Source organism: Chamaea fasciata, unplaced genomic scaffold (genome assembly GCF_029207755.1).
Source record: "Chamaea fasciata isolate MVZ Bird 193981 ecotype frontalis unplaced genomic scaffold, bChaFas1.0.hap1 SCAF_3, whole genome shotgun sequence".
NCBI lineage: Eukaryota > Metazoa > Chordata > Aves > Passeriformes > Sylviidae > Chamaea > Chamaea fasciata.
This window is the reverse complement of record NW_027094088.1, coordinates 60,897,958-60,916,795: the sequence shown is the minus strand read 5'-3', so window position 1 is coordinate 60,916,795 and position 18,838 is coordinate 60,897,958. Positions and strand designations below refer to the sequence as shown.

General features: G+C 39.6%; 1 protein-coding gene across 2 annotated transcripts in view; it reads right to left on the bottom strand.

Annotated features, from left to right (window-relative positions):
* Positions 1 to 18,838, bottom strand: part of THEMIS (thymocyte selection associated) — an 80,956-nt gene that overhangs the window by 47,956 nt on the left and 14,162 nt on the right. For both annotated transcript variants that reach the window (XM_066179222.1, XM_066179223.1), the window contains exons 2-4: positions 17,922 to 18,080; positions 9,597 to 10,055; positions 4,596 to 5,638 (exon numbers count right to left, since the gene is read on the bottom strand). In XM_066179222.1, the coding sequence (XP_066035319.1) occupies positions 4,596 to 5,638; positions 9,597 to 10,055; positions 17,922 to 18,080 (1,661 nt within the window). The remainder of the gene's footprint in view (positions 1 to 4,595; positions 5,639 to 9,596; positions 10,056 to 17,921; positions 18,081 to 18,838) is intronic.

Sequence of the window (18,838 nt, the reverse complement as noted above, 5' to 3'; positions counted from 1 at the left end):
CCTGCTGTCCACTGTGCATTTTCTAATATGCTTCTGTTTAGGAAGGTTAGTTTCTTGCTACACAGCAGAAATATTTGTTAAATCTACTCTATAAAGGAGCCCAAAATGTGAAAAATGCTCTGGAAGCAGAAAAGAAATAGTTATGAGGGAGGAAAGGAGACACTACAGGAAAACTCATTTGCTGAGAAATGCAGCTTATGTCTTATCAACTTAATTCCAGATAAGTCTTCATTTTGCTGTGAAGACAGATGCGATAAATATGTTAATGGCAGATTTCGATAGCTCAGTTTGTAGAACTGCAAAGCCAGATGGAAGTGATAATTTTTCTTTCATTTTAATTTTGAAATAAAAAGCAAGAAAGCAAGAAAGTTCTCGGTATCTTAACACTGTAATGACTTTTCAAAGGATAATGGACCTTAGCACAAAATGACGATTAACTATCATGCCCTGATGCTCTTATTTTATTAAATTCCAGTTTCCTTGGCTGGAATTCTCCCAGCTTTTTTGCCAGAGATGAGCAGATTACTGCTTTCGACTGACTTTTCCAGTTCCACATTCATTAAGTTATTTAGCAGTTATCCAGCTGTTGGATATTTTACTGATCCTACTGTTGCTCAGGTTAGATACATGACTAAACAGACCATTGATAATAGCACTGGATAGAGCTAACCTCTCTTACCTCTTCTCAGGAATGAAATACTGCCTTTTTTGTGCCTTAAGCAGTGCCCTTATGGTCTTAGGAACACAAGGCTAAATTGTGGCTTTCCATGCATTGATTAAGACTGCATTTAGCAATATTTGGTGTGGACCCTTTGTTTCAATTTAATACAAAACCATTAAGGGACATAGATTAACACCTTCTTAAATGTGTAGGATATTCACTGCTAAAACTGATAAGCAAAAAGAAAGCTAGAGAGCTTTTACTGCTTGAATCCTCTTGAAAGGGAGGAAACAGCAGGTTTCTGAGCAGGTGACAAACAGACACATCTGGGTTGCTCCCTTTATGTGAATTTTCATTTCAAGAAAGTGAGGTCCTGACTGAGTACTCCCACAAGAACTTCTCTCCAGGAACAACTTGGCAAGAGGGTGAGATGCTCCATTCTCAAATCAGTAGCACTGACTTATATGATTTTATTAGGTCATTCTCACTTTCTAGAAAAGCTCTCAAATCAGAAACTGAATGACCATTTAATTCTACATGTCAGTTAAAACCCCCTCTGAAAGTCATTCCAATGATTCAGTAAAAAGAATGTAGATTTTTGGTGAATTTTATAATGCATTTTACCATGAGACAGAGGATACAAGTTGTTATGTCATTCCTGTCCTCAGCTGGGACTGCTTGTGGGTAGAGGTATTGGCTGTTGGATATCTGCTGTCAGCTAGTAATATTAGACGGGTATCTGCTGTATGAAGTACAAGATTATTTTCTTCATTAAATTCAAGCTATTTTTTTTTCATTTGTTTAGTTTACATGGATTTTCTTGAGGTTTGTCTTTTTAAACTCAATTAGCAAGTAATAAAAAATTGCAAACATATGTGGTCTGGATGTTTTTTATGCAAACAAAATGTTCATATGAGAGGGAAAAGGAAATGCTGTGCTGTGGAGGGGAGAGGAGAGATCCCAGGTTCTGGAGGTGAAAGTTGCATCAGCAGGAGCTGAGCCAACTTAATTAGCCCTATGAAGAGACTGGGTAAAGTGCTTGGTTAATACAGCTGTATCACATTTGAGAATTCATCTGCTGTTTGTGGGCTTTGCTGAACTGTGTAGACATCCATGTCTCTGCAGTGTTGCACCTTCCACATAAGCAGAGGCAGTTCTCACACTCATCTGAGGTTCCAGTCTATGCTGGATGGCAGTCTCATGCAATCCAGTGACTCACATGACCAAAAGTACGCAGTGAAGTATGCAGTCCTGCTCCTGGGCCCAGAGTTTCCTTACCAAGGTCAGAGAACAGCAGGAAGAGACAGCTGGAGCCTTTCTGCCCTCACAGCCTTGCTGCGAGCTGAGGTGATCAAAGCACAATCTGTAGCTAAAGGTGACCCTCACTTGCAGATAATCCTAGGTACTGGCAAAAAACAGACAGATCTTAGTCTTCTGTGGACCCATGCAGCAGCAGCAGCATTTTATCCTGGAGCTCCAAACCAAGCAGAGCTTCCCAACTGGTGTGCAAGGAAACCATTCTCCATCAAGCAGCCAGAACTCCCCAAGCACCAGGCAGGGAGCTGCCTGCAGAAGAGTGGCAACTCATGCAGCACTAAAGTTTATCCCAGGCTGCCACCTTGTCAGGTTTAAGCTCCGCTCATTAGGACGCTCATCTGTTATTTATGCAAATAAGCCTATACATAGTCACAAAATATGCAAAGATGGCTATTTATCAGTTTGGCACAGTTTCTGACTTTCTGAACCTTCAGACATTCCTGATACGTTTTAAAAGAAAATAGGATCTCCCCTAGCACTGCAGAGGGGACAAGGGAGACCCTAACTGCTACCATCCACGTCTTCTCAGAGGACTCATGGTGCTCAGGTTAGAAAAGATAATGCATTCTGTGTGACTTCAAATGCAATATGTTACAGCTCAGGATGTTTAATCTAGTGAATAAGGGGTCTCTACTTGTTTCACCTTCCCAAGGGAGGAGATTTACAATATGCCTAACTCCAAGCATTCTGACTGCAGTTTATTATTTATTTATAACAGGCACCTACCTGCCCCCCACCAGAAATTAAAAAGGGTCTTCTGAAACAGTGTTTAAATTATCTCCTTTGTCTGGACAGCTGCAGTCTAAGGTTACTCTCACTCATGAATGTGGAAAAGAGCCTCAGCTCATCCCTCTTCTGTCCTTACTGCTCTCTTCTTACTTCAGGAAAATATTCTCTTCTGCATGATCTGGAGTCAGCATCCACCTTTTCTGCACACACAGCCATCAGTAACTGCAGGAGGTTTGAATCCTCCTGACAAGGGTACAAATAGACCAGAAACACAGCTTTAGGGAATTTTCCCCCAGTTCTTTACCCCTGGCCAGTACCAGGGTGATTACTTGCCTGCTAGCTCCATGGACAAGTTTCTCATGTATACTTCCTTGCACAACAGGATGTCTTATTTAAGATGCTCAATGTTCATTCTTAAAATTAGAAGAAACGACACTTCCATAGTAAAGACAGGAGAAAATCACACATCTTTTTTTTTTTTTTTTTTTTTTTTTTTTTTTGTAGTACCCTTATCTTAGGGAGCCACCATATCCATTCTCCTGTAATTATCCTATAGACTGTTGTAACCATCTCCCAGGATCTGTGTGGAGCTTTGGACCTGCATGTGGTCTTGGAATTGAGGAATGAGAGGAGGAACACCTCCAGCAGGCAGATGTACTCACAAATGCTGCCCTTTCAGAGTGGTTGCAATTTAAGTTTAGTTTCATACAAACACATAAAAAAAAGAACTTCCTCTGAATCCCCCAATATATAATTATATGAGTTACTTTGTCTTTAAAGCATAGCAATTGCAACACAGGGTGCTCAGTCCACCCAGACATCAGGATGATGATCTCTTCATGGGAGAGAATAGTAAAAGCAAAAGCAAGAAAACTCATGGGTTCAGATAAAGACACCTTAATAAATGAAGAAAAAAGGGGAAAACCCAACAAAATAGTGATGAAAAGGCAGTCACTCACCACCTCCCACAAGCAGACTGCTGTCTGATCAGTCTCTGAGTTATGGCTGCCTTCCTAAGCAAATCACTCCCTCAGTTTTTATTGCTGAAGACGGTATTATGTGTCATGGAATATCCCTTTGGTCAGCTGGAGCCAACTCCCCTATCTGTGTCATCTCCCAGCCTTTTGCCCAACCACAGGCAAGTTCCTTGGGGAAGACTGGGAAATCAAGAAGGGCTTGATGCTGTGGATGCATGGCTGTAAAATAGCCAGAAGACTGGTGTGTTACCAACCCTGATTAAATCAAAAATTAAAAAAAATACTTTACAGACTGGTGTGAAGAGAATCAACTCCACCTCAGCCAGACCCAACACAAAGATTAATGAAAAAATGCATTGTCTTAAAGATGAAGAAAATTGTCCTAGAAGGGGAACTTCTTTTTCAACATCAAATTCTATTCTAAAACAACTGCACTTTTTTTTTTTTTTTAAATTCCAAACCTATTTCCCACTTGGGTGAGTGCAAAGCAATGAATTCAAAAATTTCAATACAACCTGTCTCTCTGTGAACTTAATTCTGCAATTTCCAGCTGAGCAAAATTATCTTTACATCATGAAAACATATGCTTCCCCTTAATAAAGATTTAAATACAGTCACTTCAAATCTCTCCCTTCACTTTTACAATGGTGCAGTAAAGGATTATCCATGCAAAATTATACAGCCAAGATTTCTGCTGTGACTCGGCATGGTTCCGTTGTTTTTCATGGATCAATTAACACACACTCGAGATTTTAGCCATTCCTGCCTGTAGTGGCTAATTTGCCTATTACAGGGAGCTGAGAGCCATCTGTGTACATGCCATAAGGATACAACAGTGAAATGAAGACTTAAAACCCACAGAACATGACCTGTGGTTGTAAGACACTCAAAGACAAGACAGGACACCTTACCTTTGGAGCCTGTAGTACATCAGACACACCTTGCTTAGGCACTGCAAAACTAGGTGGTGGTGCTGTTGTTGGCTTTTTGGGAGGCCTGGGTGGTGGATGAAGGGTTAGGTTTTCATATCTTCGCAACATATAGTATTCCTCTTTGCTGATCTCTTCCACTGTTGTCCTAGTCACAGGCAGTACAACTGTCTGGACATCTTTGCTGAGCAAATGGACCAACATGTTTGAGCGATACACGGGGATCTCCCAGCTCTCCACTGGGCTGCTGGCACTACTGATCAGCAAGTAAGAGTCTGTGATTTCTTCTTCAAACTGCAGACCAGGCGCGGCAGCCAAGACATCCTTCTCGATGGAAAGGTCCCTCACGGACACTTTGACATTAAAAGGCAAATGGAATTCTTTGCAAATCTCAGAAAGGTAGTACTGTTTCTTGTCATGGATCACTTCCACAAAGCCACCTTCCATGTACATAGGGAGGAGCACTTTTTTATATGAATCACTTAGTATCTGCTCACAGGCTAAAGCATCTATGAGTTTCTTTCTTCCCTCATACAGAACTTCACTAGTCTGGCATTGTTGAACTAGAAATTGATCTCCAACTGAAACAGAACAAAGCTCTTTATGAGGGGAAGTAAAGGCTTTGGTTGCTACAACATGAAGATGTTCTTTTTCACTTCTTGCTATCTCTAAGTCATAGGCAGTTGGAAACTCCCGAGGTCTTCTCTTGAACTTTCCTTTGTAGCTCATAGGGATTAAATAATGTCTTTTGGAGGGATCACTTCTCATCTCAGAGGCTAGGACTCTTGCTGCCTGGTACTTTTTGTGGATGACAATCTCTTTCCCTGTAGACAGTAAGTTATAAGGTTTTTGGCTTCCTGAAGGCCCTTCCATTATCTCAGCAACCATAGGAAATTCTTTGCTTGTTCTCTCAAATATATCTTCCAAAGAAAATGGCTGAAGGAAAGAGCCAATATCGTAACAGTCTGTTACATCCTTGACCTCAACATCCAGATCTGAGAGGATATGAACGATGTCCTTTCTAGCTGAAAAGAAGAAGAAATATATTTGGTTTTGTTTTCAAACTGACATTGAAATAAAATACACATCCTGTTGGCCAGATACTAAAAGTACCTTCCCCGCGGTGTGCGTGTCCATGTGCAAATGTGCACCACTAACAGGACCAGCCAAAGTCTAATTGTTGTAATTTGAGAGATATGGTTGTCAGATATGCATGGGGCACAAAAATGAAGAGAGAGAATAAGGTGTGCAAGTGACCACAAAGTTTAAGAAAAAGAAAAGTCTAGTTCATTATTTTCCCCACAGCACCTCCAAGTTTAATCAGTTGTTTATCTTCTCAAACTCTTGGGTGCATGCTGTATTTTTATTCTTTTATTTCATAGCAGCTTAGAGTTTCTCTAAAGAAATGAGTGGGGAAACATTTTTAATAAATAAATTGCTCTTGGATCCATTAACAACATGTTGCTGCTATGGTCAAACTGGGAGACAGAAGGTATTTGATATTTATATGAATAATTAAAACATCTGTAATTATTAGGAAATAATATCACTTAACAAAAACGGCAATGCCTTTGTATAACTAAGACTAAGTCATTTTTACAAATTAAGACATTTTAATATTATGTTCCTCTCTGGAACTGTTGCAACTTTTTCTGCATCACCTGGTTTTATTCACCATCAGAACTGAGTTATTGAATTTAACAACCTGACAAGGAGCAACAGCTCTTTTACCACAACTGAACTTCCAAAATTTTGAATGCAAAACTTCCAAGAACAAAGCTGACTATGTAATTAAGACTCGTTTAAGAACTTGGCTCCAAGTCAGTGACACCACAGATCACTGACCAAAGCAGTAAAATTTAACAAGCAAATAATATTTAATGACTCTCTTCAATAAGACTTATTCTGCACAGACCTACACAAAGGAATAGTATATTCTGGATTCACACTTCCTTGTAGCAGGACAGACCAATATTTTATACTGAAAAGTTGGTATCAGATTTATTTTATAACAACAGGGTTCTATGACAGTGATTCAGAGTCTGTTCCAACTCTGCTTTTGTCACATTGACACTTTGAGGTGATAAACATCCTAAGCACTACAAGGAAAAGACAACAAAGGAAAATGAATGGTAAAAATGAAACTTTCTATGGGCATTTGTATGAGTTCCACACACAGAACTTGTTCATTATTAATAATGAGAAGTATAGAGGATTCCTGCTCATAGCCTGTGAAAATGTAATCAGTTACCCCAGTTATCAGGAATCTTGTTTTTATAGTGGATAGTATTTCTCATACTTTATCTTGTGTCTATTTATAGTTCTCCTAAAAATGGTGAAAATCCATTTTCATGGTCCACAAGAAAGTACTTATTCATGTACCATGAATCCTACTTTTCAAGTTTGCATTGAATAGTTATTTAGGACGTATGCAATGCTTCTTAAATGTCGAGAACATCATGAAACTTAAAATAAAAACAAAAAATACAATCCTTACTGGAAAAATTGATTGGAAGACAAGTGAATACCAAATATTTCCAAATCTTCTGAAGGTTTCCAGGGACATTAAATTCCTATTGATTCTGCACATATATCTAAGTGGATATAGCAATTCACCTGAGTTAATCGAGCTTCGGGAGATGAGCTAGATCCCTAAATCTAGCTAGAGTTAGAACAAATAGAGTACTTTATCTTGTGAAGTTATATTTTCCAAACTCACACATTAAAACACATAGCAAGCACAGCTGAATGTCTTATGATAAGCATATAACAACTATGGAATCTTGTGTAAACAGTCTCTGCCCACTTCTATTTCTTTGTCTTTTTTCCACTTGCTTACATAATTCAACAGAGAAATGCTCAATTGTAAAAGATTTCCTGCTTAATATCCTCATGAATGGCATATTTCTGTTAGGATTCAATGCTATGGAGTTCATTGGTTTGCTTCTAGCAAATGCAACAAGCAGCCAAACCTTCCTAAAAGCTGAGCTAGTATCCTGCAATCAGAATCCAGCTGTACCAATGTTTTGGTGGAACAACTAGAACAACTAGTGCCATAGATATTTTGGAGTTTTTAAAAATAAAATCTCAGAGCACAAATCCTTAAAGAGATTGATTTTCTAATTTTTCAGTTTCCTCAAGCCTACAGGTTTCAGAAATTGTCCATGATATTTTGTGTTTATATTCAATTGATATTTGTTACTGCAACAGAAGAAAATTTTATCATTTTCCTTTCTGTGACCTCCTCATTCTGAAAAGTAAATGGTAATTAAGTGTATTGCAACATATATGTCCCTATTTATTTCCTATCTCCTAGAACACCCATAAATGATCAAGTAGCTCCTCCGTGGCCGAATCCTAAGACACAAAGAAAGAGAATCTGGGAACTGAATGGAATTCCTAAGCTCAACCTTTTTGCTATGCAATATGGTGGTGGTTTAGCACAGATGTAAGGCTGGAGATGGACTCTGGCTGACCAATAGGAGTGTTGTCCACACCTCTGGAGGACCCAGGCTTAAATCTGGCTGGAGAAGGTAGTAGAGCTCTGATGAGCCGCCCAGGCTGGCAAGGCCATGCTGCTCCGCCCTGTGGGGGTTAGCTGGCCCTGGGTCTGTCTATGTCTCTGGGCCCCCTTTGGCTGCCAGGGGTGGGCATGGAGGCTGCAGCTGAGATCCCTGACTGCCCAAGCTGCTCCGAGCTGCTCTGATCGGTGTGAGATTCTTTCCCCCATTCCCCCATTAGCCTCGCCCACATGGCCTTGAAGTCAGCCACTGCCCGGAGAAAAGAAAACTTGGGCAAATGTAACTCTTTCTTGGCACAGATGAAATTTCCAAAGCCCTAACCTTTTTCTTAGTAAGAGAGACAGCCAAATTGGAGACATGTAAAGGGACAATATGGAGATCTCAAAGTCAGAAAAGGAAGAGTTACTGTTTTAGTTGAAAGAGATGACAAGTTGCCTTGGTTCTAGGCGGAAAATCTCCTATGGGTTATGGTAACAGACTGTATTATGCTAGAATAATCCTTTAAATCATGGACAATATGAATTGGGGATATGACTTGTGGATTTGTACAAAGGTATCTGTGACGGACTGCGTGACTATTGAATTAGAAGCTGTGATTTGGGTGATTCCATGAGAGGTTTGAACAGAGAGAGATAAGAAGCCCTCGCCAGTGAAGAAGTGAGAAGACATTTCTGTTCCTTGAGTTGGAGAATCCTTTGCCTTTGAAGCTATTTATCTTTAAAAGTGCCACCCCAATATATACGTGAGTCTACAGCCCATATGTAGTCACAGGAAAGGCAACGTGGTATGGGAGGTTCCACAACTGCAGGGGTTTCTTGGGTGGGCTGATTCTGTGTGAGTTGGAAGCCACAAGCAGACTATTTCTCTTGTGGAAAGTTACCAGAACAAATCAGGAGAGATTCTCTCTCTCAAAGACTGAATGAATGACTATTTTATAACTGGTACTGACCTGGAGTTTTGAGTTTTGCCTCTTTCCATTGTTTGTAGAAAATGAACAGTTAGGAGCGGGAGAAGGGTAGGTTTAGAAATAAATTTGTGGTTTTTTTCTTTTCTTATTTTCTTCTCTTAGTGTATGTTAATAAAACCTATCTGTTTTAAGTTGGGGTCTGTTTTGCCTTTTTCTCCCAAAATCCTATCTCCCAGTTGGCAAATAAAATTTGGTGAATGTGAAACCACTACAAATATATATCCAGTGAGGATTTAATTGTAGTGATCAACAAAATGGCAACAGAAAAAAATGCAAGGTATTAATCTGAACTAACATATGATAAAGAAATACTAAAGGAAATATTAGTTTTATCTTTCTCCCTCTTGAAACAAACATTAGTGGTAAATATGGATAAGGGATTTTCAACAAACTGAATCTTTCATGGCTATTTTAAGAAAATGTTGTGTATTTAAGTGTACTTTTCTACTTTGCTACACCAAGTTTAACAGAACACTGATTTTAATTCCTACTTACATTTCATTACTGCCTGCACTTCATAGACAGGCATGAGAATCAAACAGCCATCAAAATTCTCAGGAAGCAGATTAGAGGATTCCCATATATGTAAAGTATTGGAAAGTTTAACAATCCGGTTTCTACACTTAGGGATTTTCCATTCTGCAATCTCTTTTAGGGTGTATATCTGGTCATCTTCACACTCGTAGAATTCTCCTTCTTGCGAAAGGGGCAAAGTAAAGGAATGACACTGGTTATTTCTGACCACAACACAGTTCACAGCCATTGTTCCATAGACCTCTTCCACTGAGTTGAAGGTGATCTGCTCATCATGTTCGATAGTGAAGTTTGCCAGTTTTATATCCTTGGCGCTGTAGAAACAAGGATGGCCAAACCTTGTTGGCCCAATAGAGACTTTTCTTGCAATTTCTTCAATGCTGGCATATGGAGTCTTATCTGCCACAATCTTATAAAGACCTAAGAACAAAAAACTTGCATTATAAAAAGGGAAATACACAAAGCAAGTCATGCCAAATTTTAGACTGTGAATGTTATAAAAATGGGGAGCAAAGCACATCAAGTAACTCATAGATTAGCTCGATTGCTAGAAATACGATTCTATAGAGATAATATCAGCTGCGTGGTACAATCTGTAGGCAGCTGGAATTAACCGTTTCTGCCATGCATCCAGCTTCTGGCATCCAGCATTCTTAGTCCACAGTAAAATTTTCCTTTGCCGCAGAAAAAAGAAAAATTATCCTGAATTCCTATCTGTCTTCTCAGAAAACCAGCCTTTGAGAGCTAAATGTAGATGTGGTATGAGGAAACACCACATTAATGTGATCAGTTCATGCAGGATAAGTTTCTTGTCTAAACATCAGTACTACGTAACCTTCCACACACAGACTGGGAATGCCTAGACCAAGCGTGTTTAAAAATGCATCCCAAATGAAAGAGTAGCACCTATAGATAAGAAAGAGCGGACTGGGAATTCCTGGACTAAGTGTGTTTAAAGATGCATCCCAAATGAAAGAGTAGCACCTACAGATAAGAAAGAGCAAATAGATTTTTGCGTATCTGATAGCCCCATCCACCAGCTGGATTAATTCAAAGTCTGGGTGTTGTAGCACTCCAGCAATAACGAGGCAATTAAAATGCTGAATTTCTGCAAGGCAGAAGCTGTATCTGAGCTTCCCTATCTCCTAGGGACATTATTACTTCATGTTAATCACGCCCTTTGGATCTGTCTCATTAGGAGTTTCCATTGCAAGAAAAATGTGTATATTTCTATATTTGCGTGAGGGTTTTCATAAAGATGAACCAGAGGGTTGAGAGGACTAAAAATCAGGTCTTAGATGAACTGTGTGATTCAGCTGTCTTCACAAGGTGTTGCAGCATTGTGAATGCTGCCTTATGGAACTGCAGTGCACCTTCCTGAGACAGGCATTGACAAAGGTTTACTTTTGAGTGAATATGACTGAGAATTGAGGTTATTTCTAGGCCAAGTGTGCTAGCCACAAATAAACCAATAGCTACAGCTACAACGACAAAGGAGCCAAGCTCCCTGGAGATACTGCAGCTTTTCTCCCTTTGTCTGCCAGGAAAAATCCTACGGCCTCGCTCCTCCTCACTATTGACCCCTCTGGAACATAGAGATGGCATTCCCATTTTGGCTGTTAAGGAGGAAGTATGGGATGGGGAATCAAGGAGCCTGGTTGGTACCACTAAAGACACTTTTAAGGCAGCTTCAGATCTCATGAGTAGTTTAAGCCGTGTCTGCAAGGTTTTAAATGTCCTACCCAACTGTCCCCAACCAAGTGCAGGATGTCCCAGCAGATACCTGGATCTCAGTAAGATAGGATGCTGCTAGAGCACACAGTTGCTGTTGGATCTTGGGAAGACACTTGTTTCCTTTTCTAGACCTCCCCCTATTGAGGGACTGTTTAACAAGTTGAATCAGGGGATATTGCTTCTCTTAAAAATAAGCAAGGTGCTTATTTTCTTCCACACATTTTCCCTTACTGACTTTCATTTCTAGCCATAATCAACGCAACTGAGGACTCTGCATGGTAACGAAGTGTCCCTAAGATTGTATTTCTTTAAAAGACAGCCTTTAATTTTTATTTTATTTTATTTTATTTTTTTTTTTGGGAGGGGGTGTTCTAACTACAGGATTGCTGTGATTCTGGCTTTACAGTAACAAAACCCCTTACTTTCACTTTTTAACTTTAGTACCACTCTTGTTAAAGGAGACTTAATTAAGATTCTATCTGTTGAGTAGCTTTACCTGAATTAATCTCCAGATTGGGGATGTTTGGTTGTGTTTGTCCCATGTGGACAAACTAATAACTCTGGGAACTAACATCTCTGAGGGCCTGTCAGCAGCCTAAGAAGTAATATTGCCCAATTGATCTGCTGCAGAAATAGTCACCAGTTGTGCCAATGCAACTTCTTTCTGCAGTTCTGTGCCTTCGCAATTGTCTGTATGACAGCCAGCTTTCCCTGTGTGAAATATTTACCCTTGTGCCAATGCATCCTCCACATATATGTCCTCACTGCAGGAAAACCTGCAGGAAAACCTCCAGGCTTTTCCCTGGGCTGCAAGGAAGGCACACACATGAATGTACAAAGTACAACTTCAACACACATTTCTTTCCCACTGATATTTGTAATGTTTCTCACTGCCATTTTTAACACCATTATTAGCAAGGAAGCTGTCTACCACAGTCCAATCACCACTGGAGCATGTCAGTGCAGATCAACACAAACAGGTTCTTCAGCATTTAGGAAGTATTACTGTGACAAGGCACCAGTGACAAACTTAAACAGTGGAAAAGATAAACAGTGTTCTAGTATCATGCTTTGGAAGCACAAGAAGGGTGTTATCTCCTGGCAGTGCTGGGGGAAAGCAAATAGGAATATTCTTCATTTAAAAGGATATTCAGCGTAATTACGATGTGTCCCAAAGGCAGTAACTCTGCTTACCCATCTGTGATACAGGAGAAAATTATGCACCCCACAGACTCCTTCAAATTGCATTGAAAAGCCTCCATAAACTATCCTAAAAACCTCTTCCAGTTGAAAATATTAGCCAATGTACAGGTATGAGAAACATGCCTCTCTTCCGTGAGTTTGACAATAGTCTCAGGCTACTAATTTTACTGTGCCTACAAAGTTATTTGGAAGGCATCTATTTCAGCAGCAAACCGATGAACATCTCAGGTTGTAAAGCAGGTGTCGTATGGAAGCATAATTATCAGATTTCATAGAAAACTAGACACCTGATTATCCCCTTGGCCCGGGCAGACTGGCTTTGTCAAGAATGGGAGCAGAAAAATGTTTGCCTTCTGTTCTGCTCGTTCTCTTAATTTTGGTGACAGAATGCTTGCTTAGGCAGGAGAAGAGCCGTGTGGCCTTGCATACTTAGCTTCTGTATTGATAAGACTCCTGACATGAAGACACCTAACAGCCACCTCTGAGTGGCTATGAACATGCAAAATTCCATGCATTTCTCTCTATACGGAACATAGGTAAATATGTAAAAGGCTATTTTGGTATGTTGTGTGGAAGTCACGGCCATATTCTGCCATGGTTCTCATAAATTCTCTACTTGACACTGTATATATGTAAAAACCAAAACAAAACCACAAAAACCAGCAAACAATATTATCTGGAACAATTCAGAGCTTTACTAAAATCACTGTGAATCAAACTGCAAAAACAAATGTTTTCCAAATCTAAGATAGCAAGGAAACCTCCAGGAGGAGGAGACATATGGCAAGTTTGAGATGCTAAAATTTGGACATTTTGAGGTCAAACAAAAATATTTTTGTACTTTTTCATAAACCTTAAAACGACTGAATCAAATTCACTTAGACTTTCCCAAGAGATCTTGGTGGACTGTAAGGGGAAAAGACAGATGGAAATAACAAATTTGGAAAAAAGTCCATCTGGTTTATCAAGATCTGGCATTATTGCTCCTATAGATACACCTTCTAAAAGAAATCTGGTCTACAACCAAACTGTACTGCTGTCCAATGGTTTTGGGGAAAATAAAACAGTCATACTAGAAGAACTATAAGCATATATAATAATCCTGCAGGAAAATATATCCATTCCACTCCATGAAGCCTCTGTATCTAGTGACATTTCACTAGGTGAAGTGTCTGCCTAGACATAATATGATGATTAGTAAGACCCAAACATCATCAGCCCATCTTTTCAAGAAGTTTTACTAATTGCTGTACAAGTTGAGGCAGAGAGTTTGAGATTCTGAGAAAATCATTTCACTGGTATAGGAGAGAAAACTTAGCCAGAGGATCACAAGATTGAACGTGCTATGGGAAAGCATGTTTTGATAGAAAGATATTTTTACCACCTTTTTACAGAACAGTATATGCAGCTCTCTTCTACTGGCTGTGGTGTAAAATGCACCACCCTGGAGCTTTATAGATTTCCTATTTTCAGTCTTAATTAGAGTCCTGAAGGAAAGGAGTATTTTACTCTCTTTTCCCCACAGAAAGCTGAGAAAACCGATAGCTAGGCTTGCCTAGGAGAATAGCAAGCAGCCTTCAACGAAGAAAGAAGAGCAGAGGAAATCATCTGTCCCAGACTAGCAGTTTCCGTACCCCAAGTAAGGCAAGAGATTGGGAAGAGCACATTTTCTGCCTTCTCTGGACATGAATTAATTGCTATTTCTCTTTTCCCCCACCTCCAAAAGCCACTCTCTACCTCTACTTCTTCAGCATCCTCTTCCCCTCATCCTGTTCCAAAAGCCAGATCTCCCTCACCTAATACTGAGATGAGCCTTTTAATGCCTAACCCCTGTTCTTCCAGGGATGTATTGTGTGGTCACTGACAAGTGTCCTGTCTTTTGACTTGCAGATGAGTACACAGAGGGGCAGTCATGCTCTGTCTGTCAGACCGTGTAGGAATGAGCAGCAGCAACAGCCAGGGACCTCATGAGAACAGGGGCAGTCCAGTAATGCTTTTTGCAGAAGAAGGAATACAACAGAATGAAATGTAATCATTTGAGCTGGCAAACAATTCAGCTGTTGTGCAAATTACCTGTCTGCTAATTTGCTCGTAGGGGAAATTGTAGTTCAAAATGTGGTTAGATGTAGCCATTGAAGTGTCTACAGTAACAGCAGACTTCTATTTTTTTTTACCCAGTGTATGAGCAGAGAAAGAATAGCCTGGCCCTCTGAGGCATGAGAAAGAACAAATTAGAATGAGGATAAAATGAAATAACACAGATAGTGAACTTGCGGTTATGACGGTTTCACTAATGCAAAGGGCAGATTAGGCCTTTATCAAGGATCTGATTTGCCAGAGCAGAAAAAAGGAGTTCTGAAAACTGCAAATACACTCAGAAAGACAAAGAGTAAGTGTTGTTTAAAGCCAATGTTCTTCACTCTCAGAGCCACTATCCCCAGAGTAACCTAAATAGGGGCATTGCTTATTTGTGCCATCATGCACGCAGTGGAAGGATACATGGGCCCATGGCATGCAAAAGAACTCATGGCAAAGGAAATGGAGAAGAGTATCAAAGAAAAATATTTCTTTGCATCAACACAGGCAAGAGAGTACTGCACATACAATGTAAATACAGGGTCAGCCTCCCAGAGACCTGTGGATATTTTTATTGAATTAAGTCAAAGGCAGCATGAAGAAGATCATCTGCAATTCAGTTCTGTGCATTGTTCAGGAGATGGGGGCAAGCCATGTGTCATGTACATAGTTTCAGTTAGGGCTTAGCATGTGTATGTAATAAAATGAAAAGGAAAAGGGTCAAGAAAGAGCAAGAGACTGGGAAATCTTGACTCTGCAGGGCAGAATCATTCATCATTCATCAGCTAAAAACTAAATGACAAATTTACGTCTTACCAAATAGCTCTTGAATACATAAGAGTACATATACAGAGAAAAACAGGAAAAAGGTACTCCCTGTTGGGCTAATAAGAAGTGTCATTATGCCCCTCTTCAGTGCTGCTGTTCGGTAATACCCATCATGTGGAGGATAATAATGACAAATTTCAGGAAAATGAACTCTGAATTTATTTTTCAAGTGAAATAACCCAGTTTTCTAGAACACTGGTTGGGAGAGTTCATAACTATGCATGAAAATTGTAGTGATTAGATCGAATTTGAAAATGTGCTCAGTAGGGCAACAGCATCCAAATGCCAAGTTGTAAAACTGATCAGTTGAATGCAAATAAATCCTGATTCACCAGGTTCAAGTATTTGAAAGCCCGAGTCTTTCTGTTCTAACGATCAGGACTTTCAACATTAATAAATTTAGGATTACTTTTATCACTTTGTTGTGCTCAATATTTTAGGATTCAAATGTTCAACCTCATCTGCCAATCAAGATTTAGAATATATTTCTATTGGTGTATGTATTTTAGAGATAGAAGAAATTCTAATAATATCAGAGAAACTTGGATTACAAGAAAAATACCAATTATCTTGAGAGTTCACAGGAGAGTGTATTTCAATATCTCTAGATAGCCACAGATAATTAAAAGGTCTTTGATCTCTACGTCTGGGCCCTACTAGTGCTTGGAATTGGCATTCCAAAAAAGTCTTTTAATAAGTGGTCATAGAAACCGTTCTGATTCAAAGGATAAGAAAAACATGAAGGTAAATTGTGGCTTTACTGTGGGGGGAATGTTATATATACACAACTGTTTCAGAGAGAAATTTGTATTTTAGAGATGGCAAATAAAGGCATAGCAGAAAATATTTTTCTGTAGAATTCAGATGAAGCATTTCATTTTCATGGACTTTTATATTTTATTTGTTTCAAGAAGTGCGTCTTGTCTCCCTCTGCAGAAAAAGCACATCCCATCTTGGATACTGGCATAACCTAAACCCTATACATGCACATGCACACAGTCTGGCGTACTCAGCAAGACTTTAGAAGAGCATCAAAGAGGTGATTAAGTCAAGCACTCAAACACTAGAAAACACTCCTATTATGTTCCCCATGAAGCATCAGTTTAATTTCCCATGTGCTTTGAGTACGATACAGTGTTAATTAAATATCTAGGGTTTGGTTGTTTCGTTTTGGTTTGGGTTTTTTTTCATACAAAACTGTAGCCTCTTTCAGTCCATTAGCTAGAGTGATGGCCAGAGTGAGTTCTGGGCACAATCTCAGACTCTTGAAGCCTGTTATGTTCTTTGTGTGCTCTGTACCACTGTTTCTTTCTGCAGGTGTCCCACAACTTCTGCCCCAGACTCCGTCCCACTCCCACTGCCTGCCTCATGCAGTTTTCCAGCTTGTTCATCTCCTCTCCCCAAGGGGCTCCCATTACCTCTGCTGCCTGCAAGACTCCCAGCACAGGAAATGTCCTACTTGCAAACTTGTGGGTGGGTGGTGTCTTCCTCTGCTGCTGAAACCAGCTGCACCTGCCTCCAGTCTCTGATTTTGCACGAAAAATCTTCATACTTCTGTCCTGCTCTGAGGTCAAACCTTCTCTACCATTTTCCTAACATTGTTTGCCTCCTCCACTTCTCACTCATGGGATACCCACATGGGATACGCACTTCTCTTTCTGTGCTTTATTCACTTCCCTGTTCAATGCTGCTGGGCCCTAACAGTAGAGGAACTGAGATGAGAGAAAAATTCAAAAATTAATAAATATGATGCATGATGAACTAGTACGGGGTTTCAGTACTTGGCCAGCTCTCCTTAACAAGGCAACATGAAGAGAGGAAGATACCGTTCAAGTAACAAGTCAGTACCACGTGCCCAATTTCAAGTCCATTGTCCAAAATATGAATGTATTTGGGTTTCTCTATAGAACAATTAAAGAGGTTTTTTAAGCAGAAGAAAACATCCATTACCCTCTAATCTTGTTTCCAAGCACGGAGCAGCCACTCTGGCCACCAGGGTTAAAATAAATCATTAAAATAAGAGCAGCATTGAAAACAAAATATTGAAAATATTTGGTACCCAAAATAATAAAATACAGATGTAGTAATGGTAAATAAATCATAGTTTGAGAACACAACAAGGAAGATTTCAGCTCAGACAGGGTTTGGCAAAGTAATAAGTAAATGAAAAGAAGATTTTTGTTGTAATTCTTACACCAAGGGACTCCAAGTGTAGAAAGCACTACCACAAAACTTTATAATATTACTCATTTCTATCCAGGTTTGAGAAAGGACTGTAAGAGTTGAAATTTAAAAATTAGTTGACTGTGTCTTGTATCATCTGATAAAACTGTATTCTTGACAGCTGAGTTGTAACCTCAAATATCAATCAAGACAGCAAATCAATAAAATCAACAAAGGTGATTACTCAGGGTTATAATTCCTCAAAAACATGAAATACTGTACCAGGAAAATTTAGTGGTAATTCCACTTTGTCTGAAAACTGGCTGACTTCATTATTCTCACAGATACTTGCTATGAGCTTATTAATTTTGAAGCCAATAACTTTAATGACTTCTCCTGTTGACAGGGAGCATTCATTTCCAAACATCTCATAGACGGAGCCTGAAAAGAAATACAAAAGGAAAAAAAAAATTATTTAGCTTTTTCTCACTTTGTCAGGTGTCTTTACCTCTTTAAGTGAAAACAAAAATAATACTTAAACTATATTAAATAATACTTATCTTGTGATAATTAACTGAATTTTCTTTTACTTCCTCAGGGTCATGAGAAAAACCATCTTGTGACTTCAGTGGCCAATCAGCTCTGTTTGCACATAGTTCTCAAATACACGCAAAGAGTACAAGATATGAAGAATCTACACTTCCAAATTATCAGATCAAAATAGGTAGAGGTAGAGCATAGGATTACCAGTTTGTCAGGAGCTGTCTCCTGAAACCAGTCAGCAGTGGAGCTCAGGCACTAAAGGTGCCTCTGCGCAGCACAGGGCATAGCATATCCCATAGGAAACAACAGACTACAGCAGGAGACAAAAACTCACAGACCCTTGAAAGTGCCCAGGGAGAGGACAGGAGACACTCAAGTGCAACCAGCATTTGAGCTTCCTGTGATAATAGAAGATCTTAAGAAAGCACAGGAAATTGGAAAACTGGCAAATTAACAATGGCAATCCCTGTCCCATGTTGAAATGAGCACACTGATTCTGATCTGGCAGCAATAAATTCCTTTTCTGTCTGTCATGTTCAGAACTTTGAGAAAAGAACAAAGCAATCCAGCCACGTGTTTCAGCACTTCCTCAGCAAAACCTGGAACTGTATCTTGTCCTGCCAAAACCAGTCCTCCCTTCTCTATTCTAGTTGTGA